The following is an 18,345-nucleotide window of genomic DNA, read 5'->3' as shown; positions in this document are numbered from 1 at the left end:
GGGGAATGTAGTAAGTGAAGGCCCTGATAAAGGCCCAGTATGAGGCTTGAGGCCTGAACTAAAGTAATGTCAAGACTTAGCTAGAAAGCAAAGTCAAGCTGTGAGCTGAAGGCCGGCTCAGTTCACAGATGCTGGCAAGGAAAGGGCTGATATTGCATAAACATATATTCACCTAGTATACCGAAGTATAAACACAGTACCAGAACACCTTATACTGGAACATTCCACAGATAAGAAAGAACAGGCCGACCCATCCCAATGACAGGGGCAAAAGGGTAATATGATGGATAGAGTTGTTTTGATAGAACCAACATATACAAGGTGAGAGGCGGCACCTTACTGCGTAGAGGGGCTGCACCTCAATACGTCAGGAGTGATGTGTAACTTGTTTGTACCTGTGTATAAAAATGTATCCCTGGGGCGATGTCTTTGTCTGGCCTAGGGGGCAGTGGAAAGTCCCACCACTGACTGAGCCGAGTCCATTGCCAAGAGGCACGTTCTTGTAGTATGCCCTGAATTAGGCTAAGAAACCTACAGGGAACTGCAATTGTGTCCGAGATCGCAATAAACCTGGCCGACGTGCCTTTGTACCTTACTAGACTCTGTGGTCATTGGGGATTCTCTTCGGGTCTGCTGTGTCAGCTATCTGCAGAGCTGGGATAGCACAAGAGGGAACACACGCACGCAGCCGAGTGATACCAACAAGGAGAGAGCAGAGCACCACACCGGTAGCATCTGACAACAACTACAGCTCTGTCACTCGTTGGAACCACAGCCTGTGACTCATTGGTGCTTATGTGTTGGCTGCTTTAACCTGTCCATAACACTCCCGTTGCCTTTTCCTAGTTAATAAAGCCATAGCTAGTTTACTCTTGGACTGGCTACCAGCTGTCTTTGGCTCTAAGTTGCCCACCAATCTGGGGGAAGGAGCTGGGCAGAGGCCCAATATGCTGTGCATTTGGTATAAGTGACCAATAGCCAGCCATCTTGCGGAGCCAAAGCAGCTTCCCTGAGGCCTGGTCTGTGGCTACCTGGCAGGCCCGTCTCACTGACCCGGGTCACCCTTGTCGCTGGTCTAGGGAACTAACCCTATGGCGCTTGGCTGGGAGTCTCCTGGAATTAGGCTTGATCTCCCAGAGGCTACTGAAGCCAATCCAGGAGGTTTTAGGCCGCTAAAAGTCTGATGGCGTGGTGGGGCTAAGGAGGAGGTGCGGCCAGGGCATCTCTGTGCACTGCCTCCAGTGCCGACTCTACAGTTCCCATTGGCCAGGAATGGGGAACTGTGGGGGCGATGCTTGCAGGGACCGCGTGCAGAGCCTGGTCGCCTGTGAGCCACTGCCAGATAGGCCGCCGCTTCTGCGAGCTGCCTAAGTTTCTCCAAGCCAAAGCCTGCACCTTGAGCCCCCTCCCACCCCCTGACCTCTCCTGCACCAGCCCTGAACTCTTTCAAGCCCCCTAAACCCTCTCCTCCACCCCAACTCCCTGCCCCAGGCTCAGCCTGGAGCCCCCCCACCCCCACTCCTTCCTCCACCCCAACTCCCTGCCCCAGGCTCAGCCTGGAGCCCCCCCACCCCCACTCCTTCCTCCACCCCAACTCCCCGCCCCAGGCTCAGCCTGGAGACCCGTCCCACCCCGAGCCTGCAGCGAGCGAGGCAGGGCTGGCTTGTGGCCCTGGAGGAGCGCCGTGGTGGGGCAGGGCGGAGCCGTTTGGGGGGTGACCGCTGGCACCCCGAGGCCCCCACCCATAGGCGCTGGAACTGGGGGTGCTGCAGCACCCTCTGCCGTGAGGTGACACCACCACATGCAGGGGCTCGTTTGGTTCAATGGCTCCCAGCCCCCCACTGCACAGTGCGGCAGCGCCAGCCCCGCGGGTCACTCAGCCCGGGCTCCCGCAGGCCCTGCCCGTTCCCGCCTTCCCGCCCCGCGCCCCGCAGCAGGCCCGGTCTACTGCGCCTGCGCAGCGGCCCCCAGCAGCCCCGCCCTCCCTTGCGGGAACCCCGCTGGGGGCGAGCCCAGGCGCGAGCGAGGCGGAAGGGGCGTGTCCTGGGGTGGGTCCAGCGCGCTGGGCGGAAGCGGCGCCTGGATTCAAAGTGTCGGTTGGCGGCAGCTGCTTCCGGGTTCGGGCCGTGAGAGCGGGTGGGGCGAGGTGCCCGAGTTGCCGTGGCGACGGGTGTTGGGGGCGCCTGGCTGCGGGGTAGCGCGGGGCTGGTTTATGGGGGTGTCGGGGGGGGCAGGTGGTGCTGGCTGGTTTAGTTGGGGTGAGGTGGGGGTGTCTGTGGCACGAGGCACTGGGTTAGGTTGGTCTGTGGGGGTAGGTTAGGGCTGTCTATGGGCCAGGCAGTGCTGGGTTGGTTTTGTTGGGGTGAGATGGGGGGTCTGCTGGGTGTGCTGGGTTAGGTTACTCTGTAGGGTTGGGTTAGGGGTGTCGGGGGGGCAGGCGGTGCTGGGTTAGGTTACTCTGTGGGGTTGGGATATGGGTGTCTGGTGTGGCCGAGGGGTGCTGGGTTGGTTTAGTTGGGGTGAGATGGGGGTGTCTGTGGCACGAGGCACTGGGTTAGGTTGGTCTGTGGGGTTGGGCGTGGGGGTGGGTTAGGGCTGTCTGGGGGCCAGGCAGTGCTGGGTTGGTTTTGTTGGGGTGAGATGGGGGGTCTGCTGGGTGTGCTGGGTTAGGTTACTCTGTAGGGTTGGGTTATGGGTGTCTGGTGTGGCCGAGGGGTGCTGGGTTGGTTTAGTTGGGGTGAGATGGGGGTGTCTGTGGCACGAGGCACTGGGTTAGGTTGGTCTGTGGGGGTGGGTTAGGGGTGTCGGGGGGCCAGGCAGTGCTGGGTTGGTTTTGTTGGGGTGAGATGGGGGGTCTGTGGCACGAGGCACTGGGTTAGGCTGGTCTGTGGGGTTGGGCGTGGGGCTGGTTTATGGGGGTGGGTTAGGGCTGTCTGGGGGCCAGGCAGTGCTGGGTTGGTTTTGTTGGGGTGAGGTGGGAGTGTCTGCTGGGGGTGCTGGGTTAGGTTACTCTGTAGGGTTGGGTTAGGGGTGTCGCGGGGGCAGGCGGTGCTGGGTTAGGTTACTCTGTGGGGTTGGGTTATGGGTGTCTGGTGTGGCCGAGGGGTGCTGGGTTGGTTTAGTTGGGGTGAGATGGGGGTGTCTGTGGCACGAGGCACTGGGTTAGGTTGGTCTGTGGGGTTGGGTGTGGGGGAGGGTTAGGGCTGTCTAGGGGCCAGGCAGTGCTGGGTTGGTTTTGTTGGGGTGAGATGGGGGTGTCTGTGGCACGAGGCACTGGGTTAGGTTGGTCTGTGGGGTTGGGCGTGGGGATGGGTTAGGGCTGTCTAGGGGCCAGGCAGTGCTGGGTTGGTTTTGTTGGGGTGAGATGGGAGTGTCTGTGGCACGAGGCACTGGGTTAGGCTGGTCTGTGGGTTTGGGCGTGGGGCTGGTTTATGGGGGTGGGTTAGGGCTGTCTGGGGGCCAGGCAGTGCTGGGTTGGTTTTGTTGGGGTGAGATGGGGGTGTCTGCTGGGGGTGCTGGGTTAGGTTACTCTGTGGGGGTGGGTTAGGGGTGTCTGGTGTGGGCAAGGGGTGCTGGGTTGGTTTTGCTGGAGTGGGTTGGGGGTGTCTGGAGTGGGATGGGATGGGGCTATGGGCTAGTTTGGGGCTGGTGTAGGGATGTCTGTGTCAGGGCAGCAGGCACTGGGTTGCTTTTGCGGGGGTGTACTGGGGTTGGGGGCACTGGGATGCTTTTGCCTAGAGCTATCCCTTGAGTTGTTGTTTTCATTGTTTTTGAACAGGGCTGTGGATGAGGGGCTGGCTTCCTGTGTGACTGGGATGCTGCCACCTGCGAAGCAGCAATCCTGTGCCCGGAGCATGGCGGTGGGACAGCCTGTAGGGGACAAAGCGAGGTGTCTGTGGATGGCAGTGAATCAGGCAGTACTGGCTGAGAGGAACCAGAGTGTGGCCCCTGTGGGGGCTTGGGTGGAGAGCGCCCAAGCTGGTGGCAAATGGAAGGAGAGCATTGCATTTGTGAGTGCCCTGTCTGAATGCTTTGTCTGTTCCGCTGTTTGCTTTCTCCAGATTGTTCTCTCCTCAACTTTGGTAATCCAGGCCAGGATTAGATCATCTCTGAGTGGGAATCTCAGCTGGGGTTCAGATTGTAGCTTCTAAGTATTCTTCCGTGACTTTGTGCTCCTTATTCCTCTACTCTTCCGCAGAAATCTGATAGTCATGGGCAAGGCCCTCTGTGTTCTGCGATTCCACAGCTCCAAAGTCCTCCCTTGCTGCAGAATCTATTTTATTGAATTCTGTTTTTAGTACTCAGAGTTGTGAAGATAGAAAAGGTGACCTGCATGTAAACCAATACAGCATAGTTTTCCTGAGTTTACAGACAGCCTGAAATGATACCTGCGAGAGACCTGAACTGCTCCTTTCATCTTAAGGGATTGTTAATGCAGAAACTCTTAAGATGACAATCTATAGTACCCTGGAAAATGTGCAGACAAGTTTTTATTTTTTTCTTTTGTAACTAACTGCTAAATAAATCCCACAGCAGCTGTTTGTTTATTTTCACGTTTAACTCAATAAAACCTGCATTCTTAAAACTTAACTAAAACGTCCCCAGAATTTTCACCTAAGCACTGCTGAGTCTAGGCACCTTCCAGAAGAACTTGGGTGTAGCTAAGGGAGAGGAGTTATTTAAATTAAGTGCCAGTGGGGACACAAGAACAAATGGATATAAATTGGCTATCAACAAGTTTAGGCTTGAAATTAGATGAAAGTTTCTAACCACCACAGGAGTGAAGTTCTGGAACAGCCTTCCCAGGGGAGCAGTGGGGGCAAAAAACCTAACTCGCTTCAAGACTGAGCATGAAACCTTTATGGAGGGGATGGTATGATGAGACTGCCTACAATGGCATGTAGCTGATCTGTGACTGTGAGTAGCAAATATATCCAGTAGCTGGTGATGGGACATCAGTTGGGGAGGGCTCTGAGTTACTACAGAGAATTCTTTTCCAGGTGCATGGCTGGTGGGTCTTGCCTACAAGCTCAGGGTCTAACTGATTACCATATTTGGGGTTGGGAAGAAGTTTTCCCCAGGTCAGATTGGCAGAGGCCCTGATGGTGTTTTGCCTTCCTCACTTGCAGGTTTAAACTAGTATAAATGGTGGTTTCTCTGTAACTTTAACTCTTTAAATCATGATTTGAGGATTTCAGTAACTGAGCCAGAGATTAGGGGTCCATTGCAGGAGTGGGTGGGTGAGGATTTCTGGCCTCTAGTGTGCAGGAGGTCAGACTAGAATGATGATGGCCCTTTCCAGTCTTGGAGTCTATAAGTATGCTGTAGCAGGCTTTGGTTTGTATGTGCATCCTTGCCCTTACTTGTCTCTCTCTCTTTCATTGCGTTTGCTCAGAGATCGGTTTTGTTTTTTTTTTTGTATAGCACCTTCAACCAAGTGGAAGGCAGGACTGTCCCCAGTGTGTTTACTTTGATTGTGCTAGAAAGACACATTTGTTAGGAGCTGGTAGAAATGGAAATGTGCTCTTTCGGCCCAGCACAAAATCCTACTCTAGTGGGCACAAGGGCTGCCATGCATAACTATGTATCTCAATGAAATGAGTAGCCCATTTTACAGTACTCCTCTGGTAGGAAACAGACCGGAGAATAGTAGGGTTTGATATGCTGGTGTTTTGAGGTTCCTTATTTTCACTATTTAACTAACCCATACAGCAAACCAATCAGCAATGGCCTTATGATTTTTCTTTTGTCTTTTACTAGCATATTTACAAACAAATACATGCTGCTCATGTGTGACACCTGCATTTGAGGAGGCTGGGTGCAGGTACCAGAAGCTCCCCAGAAGTAGGGGGTGCAATGGTGCCTCAAGTGTAGCCCCACGCCTTTGGTCCATCCCGAAGAGGGTGGAGAGGTGCGGGGGTCTCTGGGAAAGAGGCAGTGTTAGGATGGGAAGAGGCAGAGTGTGGGTGGAGCCTCTTGGGAAAAGGCAGAGCAGGGGCAGGAAGAAAATAAGCAGGAGTGGGGCCTCAGGGCAGAACATGAACGGGGACATGGCTCGGGCGCCCTTTCAGCAGCGGCGCTCCAAAGGCAGTGGGCTGGCATGCCTCCAAAGGGAGGTGTGCCTCATCCTGTTTGGGGAGGCTTAGCTTCCCGTGACCTTTTATGCCCTCTGCCCATGTAAATACACACAAAATTCACTAGTAGATTAGGTGTTGTATTCAGTTATGTATAAATGTTCATAGATTCTGACTGCAGTATTGTTAAACACAAGTATTTGGTGCAGTCATATGCACTGATGTACAATTCTTACATACCATAAAAGCATGATACAGAATTACCATTTATTTATTTATCAATATACAATATACTTTGTATAATGACCACCGTCTATGCAAGTCAGAGACTGGCATCATTCTAAGTACAGAAAAGCGTTGCTCTAATTTGAGAGGCTTTTTATCATCTGTGTTACAAATGGGTCATTGACTAAGGCAGGAGATTGGCAACCTTTCAGAAGTGGTGTGCCAAGTCGTCATTTATTCACTCTAATTTAAGGTTTTGTGTGTCAGTAAAACATTTTAACATTTTTAGAAGGTCTCTTTCTATAAGACTATAATATATAACTAAACTATTGTTGTATGTAAAGTAAATAAGGTTTTTAAAATGTTTAAGAAGCTTCATTTTAAATTAAATTAAAATGCAGAGCCCCCCTGACCTGTGACCAGGACCCGGGTAGTGTGAGTGCCACTGAAAATCAGCCTTTGGCACACGTGCTATAGGTTGCTTACCCCTGGACTAAGGCTTGATGTGCCATAAACTCCTCTTCACACTTCAATGAAGCTGCTTTCTGTTCCAGCTCTCATTTATTGTATGTTATGTAGGCATGTCATATTGTATTGCAACAGCAGTGTAATATGGTGATGTACGGCCTCTCTGCTGTTAATATTCAGTTGTTTTGTAGTTTTACAGTTTTCTCTCTAAGCACATAACTTGAATTTTACAAAATTTATTGGAAGCTTTTCATACTGTTTGATATGTCTGTAAAGCTGGAGACTTGTGGGTGTTCTCAAAAGTGTCTCAAATAACTTGATTTCATCTTTTGCAGTAGAAGCGATGTTTACGTGAGCTCATTTTGTTGGTGATGAGTAGAAATGTGTTAATACTTTGGATTGGAATGCTTTTGCTCAGTCTCACTTCAGCTATCCTGCGTGCTTCTCTTCCTCATTTCTCCTCTCCTTCACCCCTGTAATAGAATACACTTAGTACAAACACATGTAAACTAAAATAAATACAAATCTAGTCAAACCCTATTAAAACAATCAGTGGAGGTGCTAGCCTGACACAAGTCATCCTTGTTCGTTGTGTCTGTGTGTTTTCTATCCCTTTCACTATCCTTTCTGTCTTGTCTGTTTAGGTTGTAAACTCTTTGGAGCGAGAAACATCTTTTGCGCTGTCTTTGGTCAGTGCCTAGCACAATGGGGCATTAGAGCCTCAAAACGCTATTCTAATACAAACAATCAGTAATAAGAATCCATTCTGGCCCTGATGGAAGGAGGGTGAAGAGTGAGTATTCTGGAGACAGTCTTAGAAGTTGTGCTTCTGTTGTGGTTTTATGTGCTGTGACTTGTGTATCTTCGTATTATACATGGAGTTTCATGGAGAAAGAAAAAAAACCTGTCATTTTCTTTTAGATTTACCTGAGTTTTCTTGCAGTTTATCTAATTTGGGTTTGTGGTGTTGGATGCCTGCTCTTGGTGTGGTGCTAATGTTGAATTTAGGATATTTATACAAGTCATTGTTGGATGAATGGTCCTCATAGGCACAAGTGAGAAACTTGAAATTGCTGATTTATGTGAGTGTTTGTTTTCCATCAGATGGTGAAAATACTGGGAGAAGAGCAGGTCTTGCTTTATTTTGGCCCTGTAAGTTAGTTCCCTGACATGTTGTTATAGATCTGGGATGAGTACATAAAACATTGTTGAAAGACCGATGTGGGACTTGCACTGGGCCTTAATGGAGACCACAATGGGTGTCAACCCTCAGTTTTCTGATTCGGATTTTGTGGCTTCTGTCAGTCTTTCTGAAAGCAGCTTCATGTCTGATTGCCCCATGAGTTACTTTATTAAACATGCCCCCTTTCTTTCCTTTTTTTATATTATGCATTTTAAAGGGGGAAAGTAAAGATTTCCACTTTGTAACGTGATCTACTCAACCCATCTGTGCAGCTGTTACTAGATTCACAGAACAATCTGTGTTACACTGTCACAATTTTAACTAATTGTATTTATCCTTAAACCAGAACATTGACACACATCCCTTTCCCTAGAGATACTGCTTGTCTGTAGGTTTATGTACAGGTCCCAGAGATAGAGAGAAGCTGAAATCAAGGCTGTTGTGAAGCTGCATGGTGAAAAAATTGAACGTCTGCTTTAACCTGTTCCAGGCGTCAGCGTTTCAGGTTGAAGAGGAGCTAAAGGAGCAGCAAAAGGAAAAGGAAGAAAATCTGAAACGCTTCCAGGGGGAAGTGAAGCAGAGGGTGAATCAGCAAATCAAGATGAGGAGAAAGCAGCAGCTCCAGAAATCCTGTGAAGCGGTAGGGCAAACCTGTGTCAACACCAGCCTCTGTCTGCTCTTATTCACACAAGGAGTCTTGCTTAGATGGTGACACTGCTTCAAAAGCAAACGGTCCTGTGTAAATACAACCACTGTTTATACAATCTTAAGGCTTATCTCTTAAGTCAGGAAATTTGCAATTATTTCCACAGCTGCTTTGACTCTAGGCATCTTGCACAGACTTAATGTCCAGAGATCTATGTCCTAGTGAAGACCAGCAGGGAACTTCCCACCCACAACTGAAAACCATTGCTGAGGTGTCTATTACAGATGTGACCCTTGCAGGATTCCTACTGTTATGTCTTGTGCACTAGTGTGTTACTGGCTGGGAACTTCTGTATTTTGGGTCTTTCAGGTACTGGTAGTTGAGCATGAGCCTCCTCCCAACCTGCAATACCTCTAGAACCTTCCTAGCTAGTTCCTTCTAACTGCAATCTGAGTGGAGCAATCTGGTTGAGCTACATGTCGCTGGGCTGGGCTAGCTCCTTGCTTTCTTCCCCAATTCCCTGCCTTGTCAGCAGAGGAGGAGAGGAAGAAGAAGAAGAAAGAGGCATTGTCTCTGAAGAGCCATACTTTTGCCCTGCTTGTGTCTTTGAACTCTGGCAGGAGGAGATGAACTAGGAAGGGAAGTTAGCACAGCAATTCCCTTTTTAATAAACTTGTTCCATGAGGGGTCACCTTTGAGATCTAAGGGGGCACTAACCTTCAGAGCCACAGGGGCAATAGCTTCCAAAATCCATCTGCTCCTGTACCTTTCTGTCATCACATGAATGAAAGTTCCACTGGTAGCACCTGCGACAGCAAACTGTCAGTACGTGTGTGGATTTACTCAATGAGTGACTTCGGTAAGATGGTTGTTCTGGACTTGTGTGGGTTTTTTGTCCCCCCATCACTGCAGGCAGAAAAAGAAAGCTCTGTTGTGATGCGATGTTCAGAGTCTGCACTGCACCTGACCCCTAAGAGGAATACATGTGTGTATCGAAGTAATGCAGCATCTGCCATCTGCAGTTCTGGTACCAACTTGATCCCTGGGCAGCAGCTTCGTGCCAGTTGGGAGGAAGAGGGAAGAGAGAAGCAAATCCTGTTAGTCTATCAACAAGCCAACACAGTGAGTGTTGACTGCCAACAATCTTACAGCCTCCGTTTGTTGTATGCCCATAGCATTAAAACTTCCCCAACTACGATACAAGAGTACCCTGTTTTAGAACTGAGCTTGCATATCATGAACGTAAAAGCTTTGCAGAGTACTCTGACACTTAGCATTACAGGGGAAGCGTGTGTGAGTTCTGTTGTTAAAACTGGGTCATTACAAGATAACGTTACAATGCTTTACTTCTTACCTCACTTTTACCTTTTGTACATCTCACTCATGACACTTATCTGTTCTTGAGGTGGAAGACAATGGTATGTTTTGTTTTTTATTTTATTTTTTTTTTTTTTTTACTCCAGTCTCTCCTTTTATGGGCTGGATGTCATTGTGTGTTTACGTTCAATGCTTTGTGGTGGTAAAGTACAAAGCTATTATATAGGGAACTTTTTGTGTTGAGGTTCCATTTAGTCATAATTTCAGTATTAAAACTAACAACAAATATCCCTATTAATAATGCTGCACTTAAATTTGATCCATCTTTAGTTTAGTGGAGATGCAAGCATTCCCTTTGTGAAAAACTTCCAAAGAAGTGAGGTAAAGCCTCCATAGAATAAAGGTTCTTCCCCACTGGTGTGTGTCATTGGGTCGAAGGCACTAGATGGAGTCATCTCCCCACTGACATTCTGCATATCCAGGAACAAAGGTGTGAGATAACTAAAGCCTTGTGAAACGTGTGAGGTGGGAGCTAGCTGCCTTTTTTTATAGTTATTAACTGTGCTTATGATTTATCTTCTCAGTTTAAAAAATTACTCGCCATCATCCCATGGGGCTATACTTGAGTTTAAAGGTTCAGTTCCCAATCCAAATTCAGTGAAGTTTAGAGGTATCTGGGGCTTTCGTTCAGTGCGCTCTCTAATTATGGTATCTTTCTGTATCATAAGCCCCTAGACCTGCTTATATTAGAACAAGAATTAAAAAAAGCGACAGAATCCTGTGGCACCTTTATAGACTAACAGGCGTATTGGAGCATAAGCTTTCGTGGGTGAATACCCACTTCATCTGATGAAGTGGGTATTCACCCACGAAAGCTTATGCTCCAATACATCTGTTGTCTATAAGGTACCACAGGACTCTGTTGCTTTTTACAGATCCAGACTAACACGGCTACTCCTCTGATACAAGAATAAAAAAAGAAACCACCTCTCTGGGTTAGTGTTACTCAGTGTCTGTGTCAGTATATACATGAGCCCACAGAACATCCAGAACTGGATCAAGGAGGACATCAGCTTCTGGTACTGGCTTCTAACAGATATTTTAGAAGGTGAGGGGGTAAATCCCTCCTCCCTCTCATGCACAGGTTACTCGTGGTAAGAGGATTGAGACTAAATTGACCATAGCACAGGTTTTTCTCTGAGCTAGTCACACAGCACCTGTGATTGGGTAGCAGGAATGGGATCTAGAATGTCTCCTGCCTAGCCCCAAAGTCCAAATCTAAAACAGGTCAGTAGGAACCAAGTCAGGCTGCGATAGCTGTGAGGCACGTGAAACAAAACTGTTGGTGATCACATACTAATGGGCTACATCCCTGCAATCATAACAGACTAGTCAAGGAGTGAATTGGCCATCAATGAAATTCTTTTTCTTACCAAGAACTGTCCAATGGATTAGAGTTGCAGTATGCTTGCAAGGTACTGTAGCTGCCTGTCACGTACCTGTCAGTGGATTACCTCCAACAGTCAAGCAACTGATGCTGCATTGCACCCTCAGGCAAAGTGCCAAGATGACTTTGGCCACTTTGAGTGACGACTACTTTCAGATGTCATGTGATCTACCTTGTAATGAACCTTCTGGCCTTCTCCTCATTTGTAGCAGCAAGCTGTCACTAAACTGTCAACCTATTAGCACTTTGATCTATCTTTCTTACTGGCAGCTTGGCAAAACTATGAAACAGGTCCGTCGCCGGCTAGCATCCTGCAAAACAGTGCCCAAAGGAGCAGGCCCACCTGAACTACCAGGAGGCATCTGGGGTGTCAGCCCAACCAGAAACGTAAGTAAGGGACTGACTCAGCTCAGCCACTAGTAGAGTGATCATAAATTGCTCCTTGCACTGTGTGAAGATCCTGAGCCCTGTACAATCAGCCAACCACACAGTGCCATGGATCTTTTCAATAAAGGGGAAAATAAAATGAATTATTGCTGTCACTTAATAATTTATTATCCCATATGTTTAAATTCACTGGGGTTGAGAGACCCAAGGAGATGTCTTTACAGTACGGAGTAGTGTGCCTAGACTATCCAGTTACTTTTTCTTCCCCTCTTATTACTATTCATTCAGGTAAAACAAGCTCCACTGAAAACCACATGAAAGGGAACTTGCAGAAATAACCACCATTAAAGTACAGTCTTGTTCTGAATAATGATAGTAAAGATGGCTCCTCCTTGCCCATCAGCCTTGAATATACAGGGAGCAGATATGCCAATGCTCTTCACTTCTGTATGAGTAACCTCCTTTTGCCCTACAGAGCCAACAGTTGAGAGACTCCAGATCACCTTCTTGTTTATCCAGTTCCAGGGCTAGCATTTCAAACACCATCACATAGCTGTCTTGAGAGAGGGGGGCGGTGCGGTTGTTTGTTTGTTTTTTAAATCAGCATTCCTTCCAGATCAACACTTCCTTCAATACCCCTCCTTTTAGAATGTGGAGTTTGCTTCCGAAAATGACGCTAGCCAAAGGCTCAGGGCTGGCCACATTTAGTCCTGCCCAAATGATGGGTAAAAGGCCTGATGTTATGTGACCTAGCAAGACCCCCCCCCATGCCCCTAAACCCAGTGCTTTATACCATTAGAAAATTGCAAGTGAAGGTTGTCAGTTCCTAGCTGCCCAAAGGGACCCGGTTTGTTTTAGAAGGCTTTTAAAATAGACACTTAGAGCGGTGGTTTTCAAACTTCATTGCACCAAGACCCCCTTCTAACAACAAAAATTATTACACGACCCCAGGATGGGGGAGACTGAGCCCCTCCATCCCAGGCTGGGGGGCCAAAGCCAAAGCCCGAGGCTCACTGCCCCAGAGCCAAAGCCGAAGCGCGTCAGCCCCAGGCAGGGGGCCTGTAACTTGAGCCCCGCCACCCAGAGCTGATGCTTTTGGGCTTTGTCTTGGACCCTGGGTGATGGGGCTTGGGCCTTGGGCCCCAGCAAGTCTAAGCCAGCCCTGATGACCTCATTAAAATGTGCTTGCGACCCACTTTGGGGTCCCAACCTACAGTTTGAGAACCGCTGATGGAGAGAGATGCTTCTGGGTTATTGAGGGAGTTCTCTTGACATGTGCACTACTGGGCTTGTGGTGCTTAAGGAGTTTGCCTTTATGGTGGAAGAACTGCAAAAATAGCTTAACTACTGCCTTATCATAGCCAAGCTGTTTATGAACATGTTTCTCTGAAAGCCATGGTGCATGGCAGGGTGAAATGGTACAAATGTTTTATTGGCACTTTTTTGGGATGCTAGTGGCCTCAATGCTCGTAAGTAATGCAGTCATTACATACATAAACCAACAAAATTCTGTCTCATCTCTTGCAATTATGCATTTTTTATTGGTCTGGCCTGTTTCAAGAGTGTCTTTTTTCGTCCAGCATAGAAACAGCAAAGTAGAACAAATCCTGAGTCCATGATACCCTGGGTCTGTGTTTTATCTTCCTTCATTTTCACAGATTCCCTTTAAGATCTACTGTATCTTCAGATATCGAGAGGATCTGAATCAATATCTGGCCTGCTTCTCTATGAACACCATCTCTCTATCTTCCATGGCCTGATTAAATGTATTGAACACTTCCGTGTTCAACAAAAGAATTACCCACAAATTCTTGTTCTAGGTTTTTTTTCAGCTTAAACTAGAATCTATTTTTGTTAGTGTGTTGCTGTGGATCCCATTGTAAGTGCCCACGTGCCTCATGAATGTGAGATTTATCTTTTGGATAGTCATATCTGTCAGGGCTATGCTTGGGCCCTGTTCCTCCTTGGGCCCTGGTATTGGGGCATCAAGCCATGACCCTCCAGTTCCCTCTTACTGCTGGAGATAGCGAGAGAGAACTCGGTGAGTGTCCAACTCACTATTTAACTTCAGCTAAGTTCGATATTCACTTTACTTGCTGAAGGAAACTAAAACAAACAAACTCAACCCATCTGGGCTAATTTCTGATGGACAGAATTTTGCTCCATTGTATCAAAAGGACCATGCCTTTTAGGGTGTCTCCTCACCTTTTTGAGGCCACATCTAGCCCTTTAAAAAATCAGGCCATCTCATTGCAAAGACTCTTTCTAAGTGCATCACACAATGTATTTCCACTTGTAGCAAGATAGCTGGCAGACCTCTCCTTCCAACGGTCAAGGCTCACTCTGTCAGGGCACGGGATTATGCCAGGATCTGATATCTGCATGGCAACAGTGTAGAGCAGGTCACTGACCTTTGTCAGATATTCTGTCCTTGACCTCAAGGCTAGATCAGGTACCAAGTTTTGGAGAGCAGTGCTTCAATTTTTATTTGAAACTTCTCATTCCCACCATCTAATGAGGAAACTGCTTGCCAGACACCTGCTGTGGGATCCACACTGGCATTCTTAAAGAAGAGAGCTCAGTTACTTACCCTACAGTAACTGGCTAGTTGAGGTGGGGGATAGCTCAGTGGTTTGAGCATTGGCCTGCTAAACTCAGGGTTGTGAATTCAATCCTTGAGGGGTATACTTGGGGATTGGTCATGCTTTGAGCAGGGGGTTGGACTGGATGACCTTCTGAGGTCCCTTCCAACCCTATGAGATGTAATCTGTGTAGATCTACTCCCCATCCCTGCTTTTCAGAATTCTCCAAAGCCACAGACTTTGTATTGCAAGGAACCAAGGGAGGTTTGTGGCTATCCCACCCTTATGCTCTCAGATGGGAGCATCAGGAGGAACAGTGTGTGTGCACCACCTTGACACACACTGGTATTCACAAAACTCTGATCTCAGGTACGCTTACAGTGGGAGCCACACTTACTACAACATCTCAAAGATTGGTAGTTATTGTAGGGTGAATATCCTCTCTTCTGAGACGTCCCAAGATTCTGTGCACCTTGATGTGACTCCAGAAACCTGCACATACAGCACCCTGTATTTGCCAACAGTTACTTTGCAAATGCCACGGGTAGTTCCTGTTTGTACCACAAACATAGATGGCTCAGATGGCGCCTGTTCTAAGTATTGAGAGAATCTGTAGCAGCAATTAGCAAATGTTTTGTTTTTTTTGGTGTTTGCGTCTCCTGCAACTGCAAAATGACACACACAGAAAACCACTTCCTTTATTCCCACCAGCTAGTCACTTTTGCACTGTTGATAAGATTGTCCACCAGTTAAAATCTGCAGTGGCACTATTTCTTGCTCATTCCCCTCTACTGAAGTTCAAGCACGTCCTCTTTACAACCTGCCTAGTCTTCACTGACCCAGAGAACAAATGTCCTCAGGTTGCTCTTTCACCCAAAGCTTACAGGGGTCTTATATTCATGAGCTGCTCCTGCATTGAAATAATGCAATTAAGTTTAAATCTAACATTTATTTCCCCAGAAACTAGTGTCTCGCAGGCCAACTCCAGTGCATGGAGACGAGTGTGAGGAGTTTCCTCTGGCAGGACATCATGACCTTCCCGCTGAATTACAAGACCAGGCAACAACCAAAAATAAGGCTGAGCAGGGAGATGACAACTTATACTACAAACTAGAATTTGGAAAAGTAAGACATCTAAAATCCCAGACCTGATGTGACCAAGGTTGGGACAGCCAGTCCTGACGTCCCTAATTCTTGTCCTAAGTAAAGGTGGCTTCTGGTCTTTAAGACTGCTGTTCCAGAACAGCTACTGCCTGAGCAGTGGTGATGCACTGCCAGTTGACCTCCTAACCTGAACTCTAGACTCCAGATACGAGTTCAGACTTCTACTTTGACCTCTCTGCTGAGCTTGATAGCAAAGAGTAGCATTTGTGGTGGTGACTTTTTTTTACATAGGTGTCTATTCATTCACTCAAGCCACTAAACAGCAAGTAGCTATTTAATTTTTTTTATCACTGCCATTTTGAGCTGGAATTAAACCCATGATTACAGGTGAATATTCCATGTGAATCCAGGACAAGTACTTGTGACAGCATATTTAATGACTGGATTTTTTTTTCCTGTTTACAAGCAGGCTGATATATTTATATAAGCATCTGTTTGAATCTGATACTTTAGGCAAACATTTCACCCAATGGGTTGCTTATAAATTGTTTACTCAAAAATGGGAGCGTTTACTATTTGTGCCAGGAATGGTTATATTAGACATGGGATGTTCGTATTTTTTTGATCCGTGGTTCGATTATAAATATTGAAGCAAGAGGGCTTGAGCAAGTTCTGTCTGCTTCAAATACTTGCCTAAGTATTTGTGGGACGTCCACATTCTGAAAATATTCTTGTAAATAAGTACTTACTGGTACAAATGTTTGTGAAACTAAAAAAAAATGTGTTGAATATAACAAGCACGCGTAACTGAGCAATTTGCAAGTAGCTTTTTGCAGTATTTTCACAGCTTTCGTGCTATGTCCCGTTACCAGCTACTAGAGGGCTCCAATCCCACTAAATTCCATTTTTGATCCTTATACATCAATTTGTCTTGTAAAACCATTGTTTAAGTGTCCTTAACTTTGCATGAATGAACTGAAAAGTAATATTTCTGGCAGGACCCAAGTTCAGAGTTCATGTAAGAGTTAACCCAAAGTAAAATAGAAAGCTGCACTCCTATAGCAATGCTCTGAGGGGACAAGAGCAAACTCCAAGACAGACTTATCCATCCATAATAGGTGAGCACACAGAGAAATGCTTTGTCCTTAGTCAATCATTGGTTGTGCAAACTTTAGACACCTTCATTAACATACAAAGGTCCACAAAAATACACATTCCCAAACCTGATTCTTCAGATAGCATGCTGAAGAATCTCTTTTTCACTAGCATTCTATGTGCCACCAGTTAGACATGTGTAGCTGAACACATTGTATCTGTATATACAAACTTAAGCCTAGATCATGGAATTATTCTATTTGTATTGCAAGGGCTTCTGTGGCTAAAGCATCACACTTACAACTGGCTTCTCACAGGTATGTCTCCGAGCCCTTGTGGGGAAAAAGAACATAAGAAAGATGGGAGAATGATCGTGATTTGGCCACTGTACGAGTGCAATGGCTTTACCTATTAAGATATCTGCAAACTAATCTTTAAGTCCTTGATCAAAAAATCCCCATCTTTCAGTGTGGAAGTATGACCCTGTGAACTGCATGAATAAAAGTTTGCAGGATCAGATCTTAAGTGTAAATGGGGAGAAAAAAAGGGAAGTTAGTGCTAGTGACACTACAGGGTCAAATGTAGCATGTTTGGGGACCTTAACTCTAACATCTGTACATCTCCATGTTTTGAATTTCTCATAATTTTTCACCAGGACATTCAGAATTAAGGTAGTTAATTTGTCAGTTTGGGCTAACTGCGATGCTCTTGTAATGATTTTTGTCCTTATAATAAGTATAGAATCTCATTCTTAACTGCATCTTGAACAAATTTCTGTCTGGGAATATCTAATAAAATAAGTCACATACATCTGTGAAAAACAGTAGGAATCGTATACTGTGCAAAAACATCCACTAATTTTCACATTAATTACATAAGAACATAAGAGTGGCCATACCAAGTCAGACCTATGGTCCATGTAGTCCTGTATCCTGTCTTCTGACAGTTGCTGGTGCCAATTGCTTCAGAGGAAATTAATACAACAGAGCGATTTGCTGAGTGATCCATCCACTGTTGTCCAGTCCCAGCTTATGGCAGTCAGATGTTTATGAGGAACCAGAGCACGGGATTGTGTTCCTGACCATCTTGGCTAACAGCCATTAATGGACCTGTCCTCCATTAATTTATTTAATTATTTTTTAATCCAGTTATGTTTCTGGCCTTCTCAATAACCTCTGGCTGACTGATTTTTTTTTTTTATTTTATTTTTTTTAAGATATATTGTGCACAGAGCTCTGTAAGGGGTATTGCACAATTTCTGGGCTAAAGTGGGGCAACTTTAATTTCCAAAACAGATTATAGCTGTGAATAAAACTTCAGTTTGTTCCGAGCTGAGATTTTTATTTTATGTTTCTGTCCAAAACAAACTTACATGGCAGTGTTATAAATGCCTGACTGTAGAAATGCAGATGTTTTCTCAGCAATAACAGTGGCATCAATGATCTTTCCTGTGTGCCATGCATAAAATTATCAGCAATGTCAATGCCCCATGTTTTGTGTTTTGTATGAATGGTGTGCAGATCTTGTGTAATTAGTCAAAAGACCAGTGTTACTGCTGTAAACTTCAACAAAAGTCTTGACACTCTGGCTTATTGAAAGTGCTGAGGCCTATCATGTCTTGATCCACTGCATATTTTTTTTTCAGCTTTATAATGGATTAATGAAGGTGTCAGACCCTGCTGGCCTGTCTTCAAGATTGAGCACTGATTTCCAAGCTCCTCTTGTACTTTGGCCTGGGATAGACAAAGAAGAAACCAAGAAACAGGTATGTCAAATAGCATAAAGTCTTACTTGTATTTTCGGCATCTGCGTCTGAA

At 46.3% G+C, this 18,345-nt stretch overlaps 1 protein-coding gene across 5 annotated transcripts in view; it reads left to right on the top strand.

The window, feature by feature from the left end:
- The first annotated feature begins 2,051 nt into the window (after positions 1 to 2,051).
- Positions 2,052 to 18,345, top strand: part of CCDC15 (coiled-coil domain containing 15) — a 35,936-nt gene continuing 19,642 nt past the window's right edge. The window contains exons 1-7 of one of the 5 annotated variants that reach the window (XM_050921642.1): positions 2,052 to 2,136; positions 3,779 to 4,010; positions 8,441 to 8,590; positions 9,509 to 9,718; positions 11,631 to 11,747; positions 15,290 to 15,454; positions 18,174 to 18,293. In XM_050921642.1, coding sequence (XP_050777599.1) covers positions 3,816 to 4,010; positions 8,441 to 8,590; positions 9,509 to 9,718; positions 11,631 to 11,747; positions 15,290 to 15,454; positions 18,174 to 18,293 — 957 coding nt within the window. In that variant the 5' untranslated portion in view covers positions 2,052 to 2,136; positions 3,779 to 3,815. Of the gene's footprint in view, positions 2,195 to 3,778; positions 4,011 to 8,440; positions 8,591 to 9,508; positions 9,719 to 11,630; positions 11,748 to 15,289; positions 15,455 to 18,173; positions 18,294 to 18,345 lie in introns of all 5 variants that reach the window. The other 4 variants (XM_050921643.1, XM_050921641.1, XM_050921644.1 and 1 more) reach the window with 4 other exon arrangements.

Source organism: Gopherus flavomarginatus, chromosome 13, assembly GCF_025201925.1.
Source record: "Gopherus flavomarginatus isolate rGopFla2 chromosome 13, rGopFla2.mat.asm, whole genome shotgun sequence".
Classification (NCBI taxonomy): Eukaryota; Metazoa; Chordata; order Testudines; family Testudinidae; genus Gopherus; species Gopherus flavomarginatus.
The sequence above is the reverse complement of the archived record's forward strand: the minus strand, read 5'-3'. Positions and strand labels throughout refer to the sequence as shown.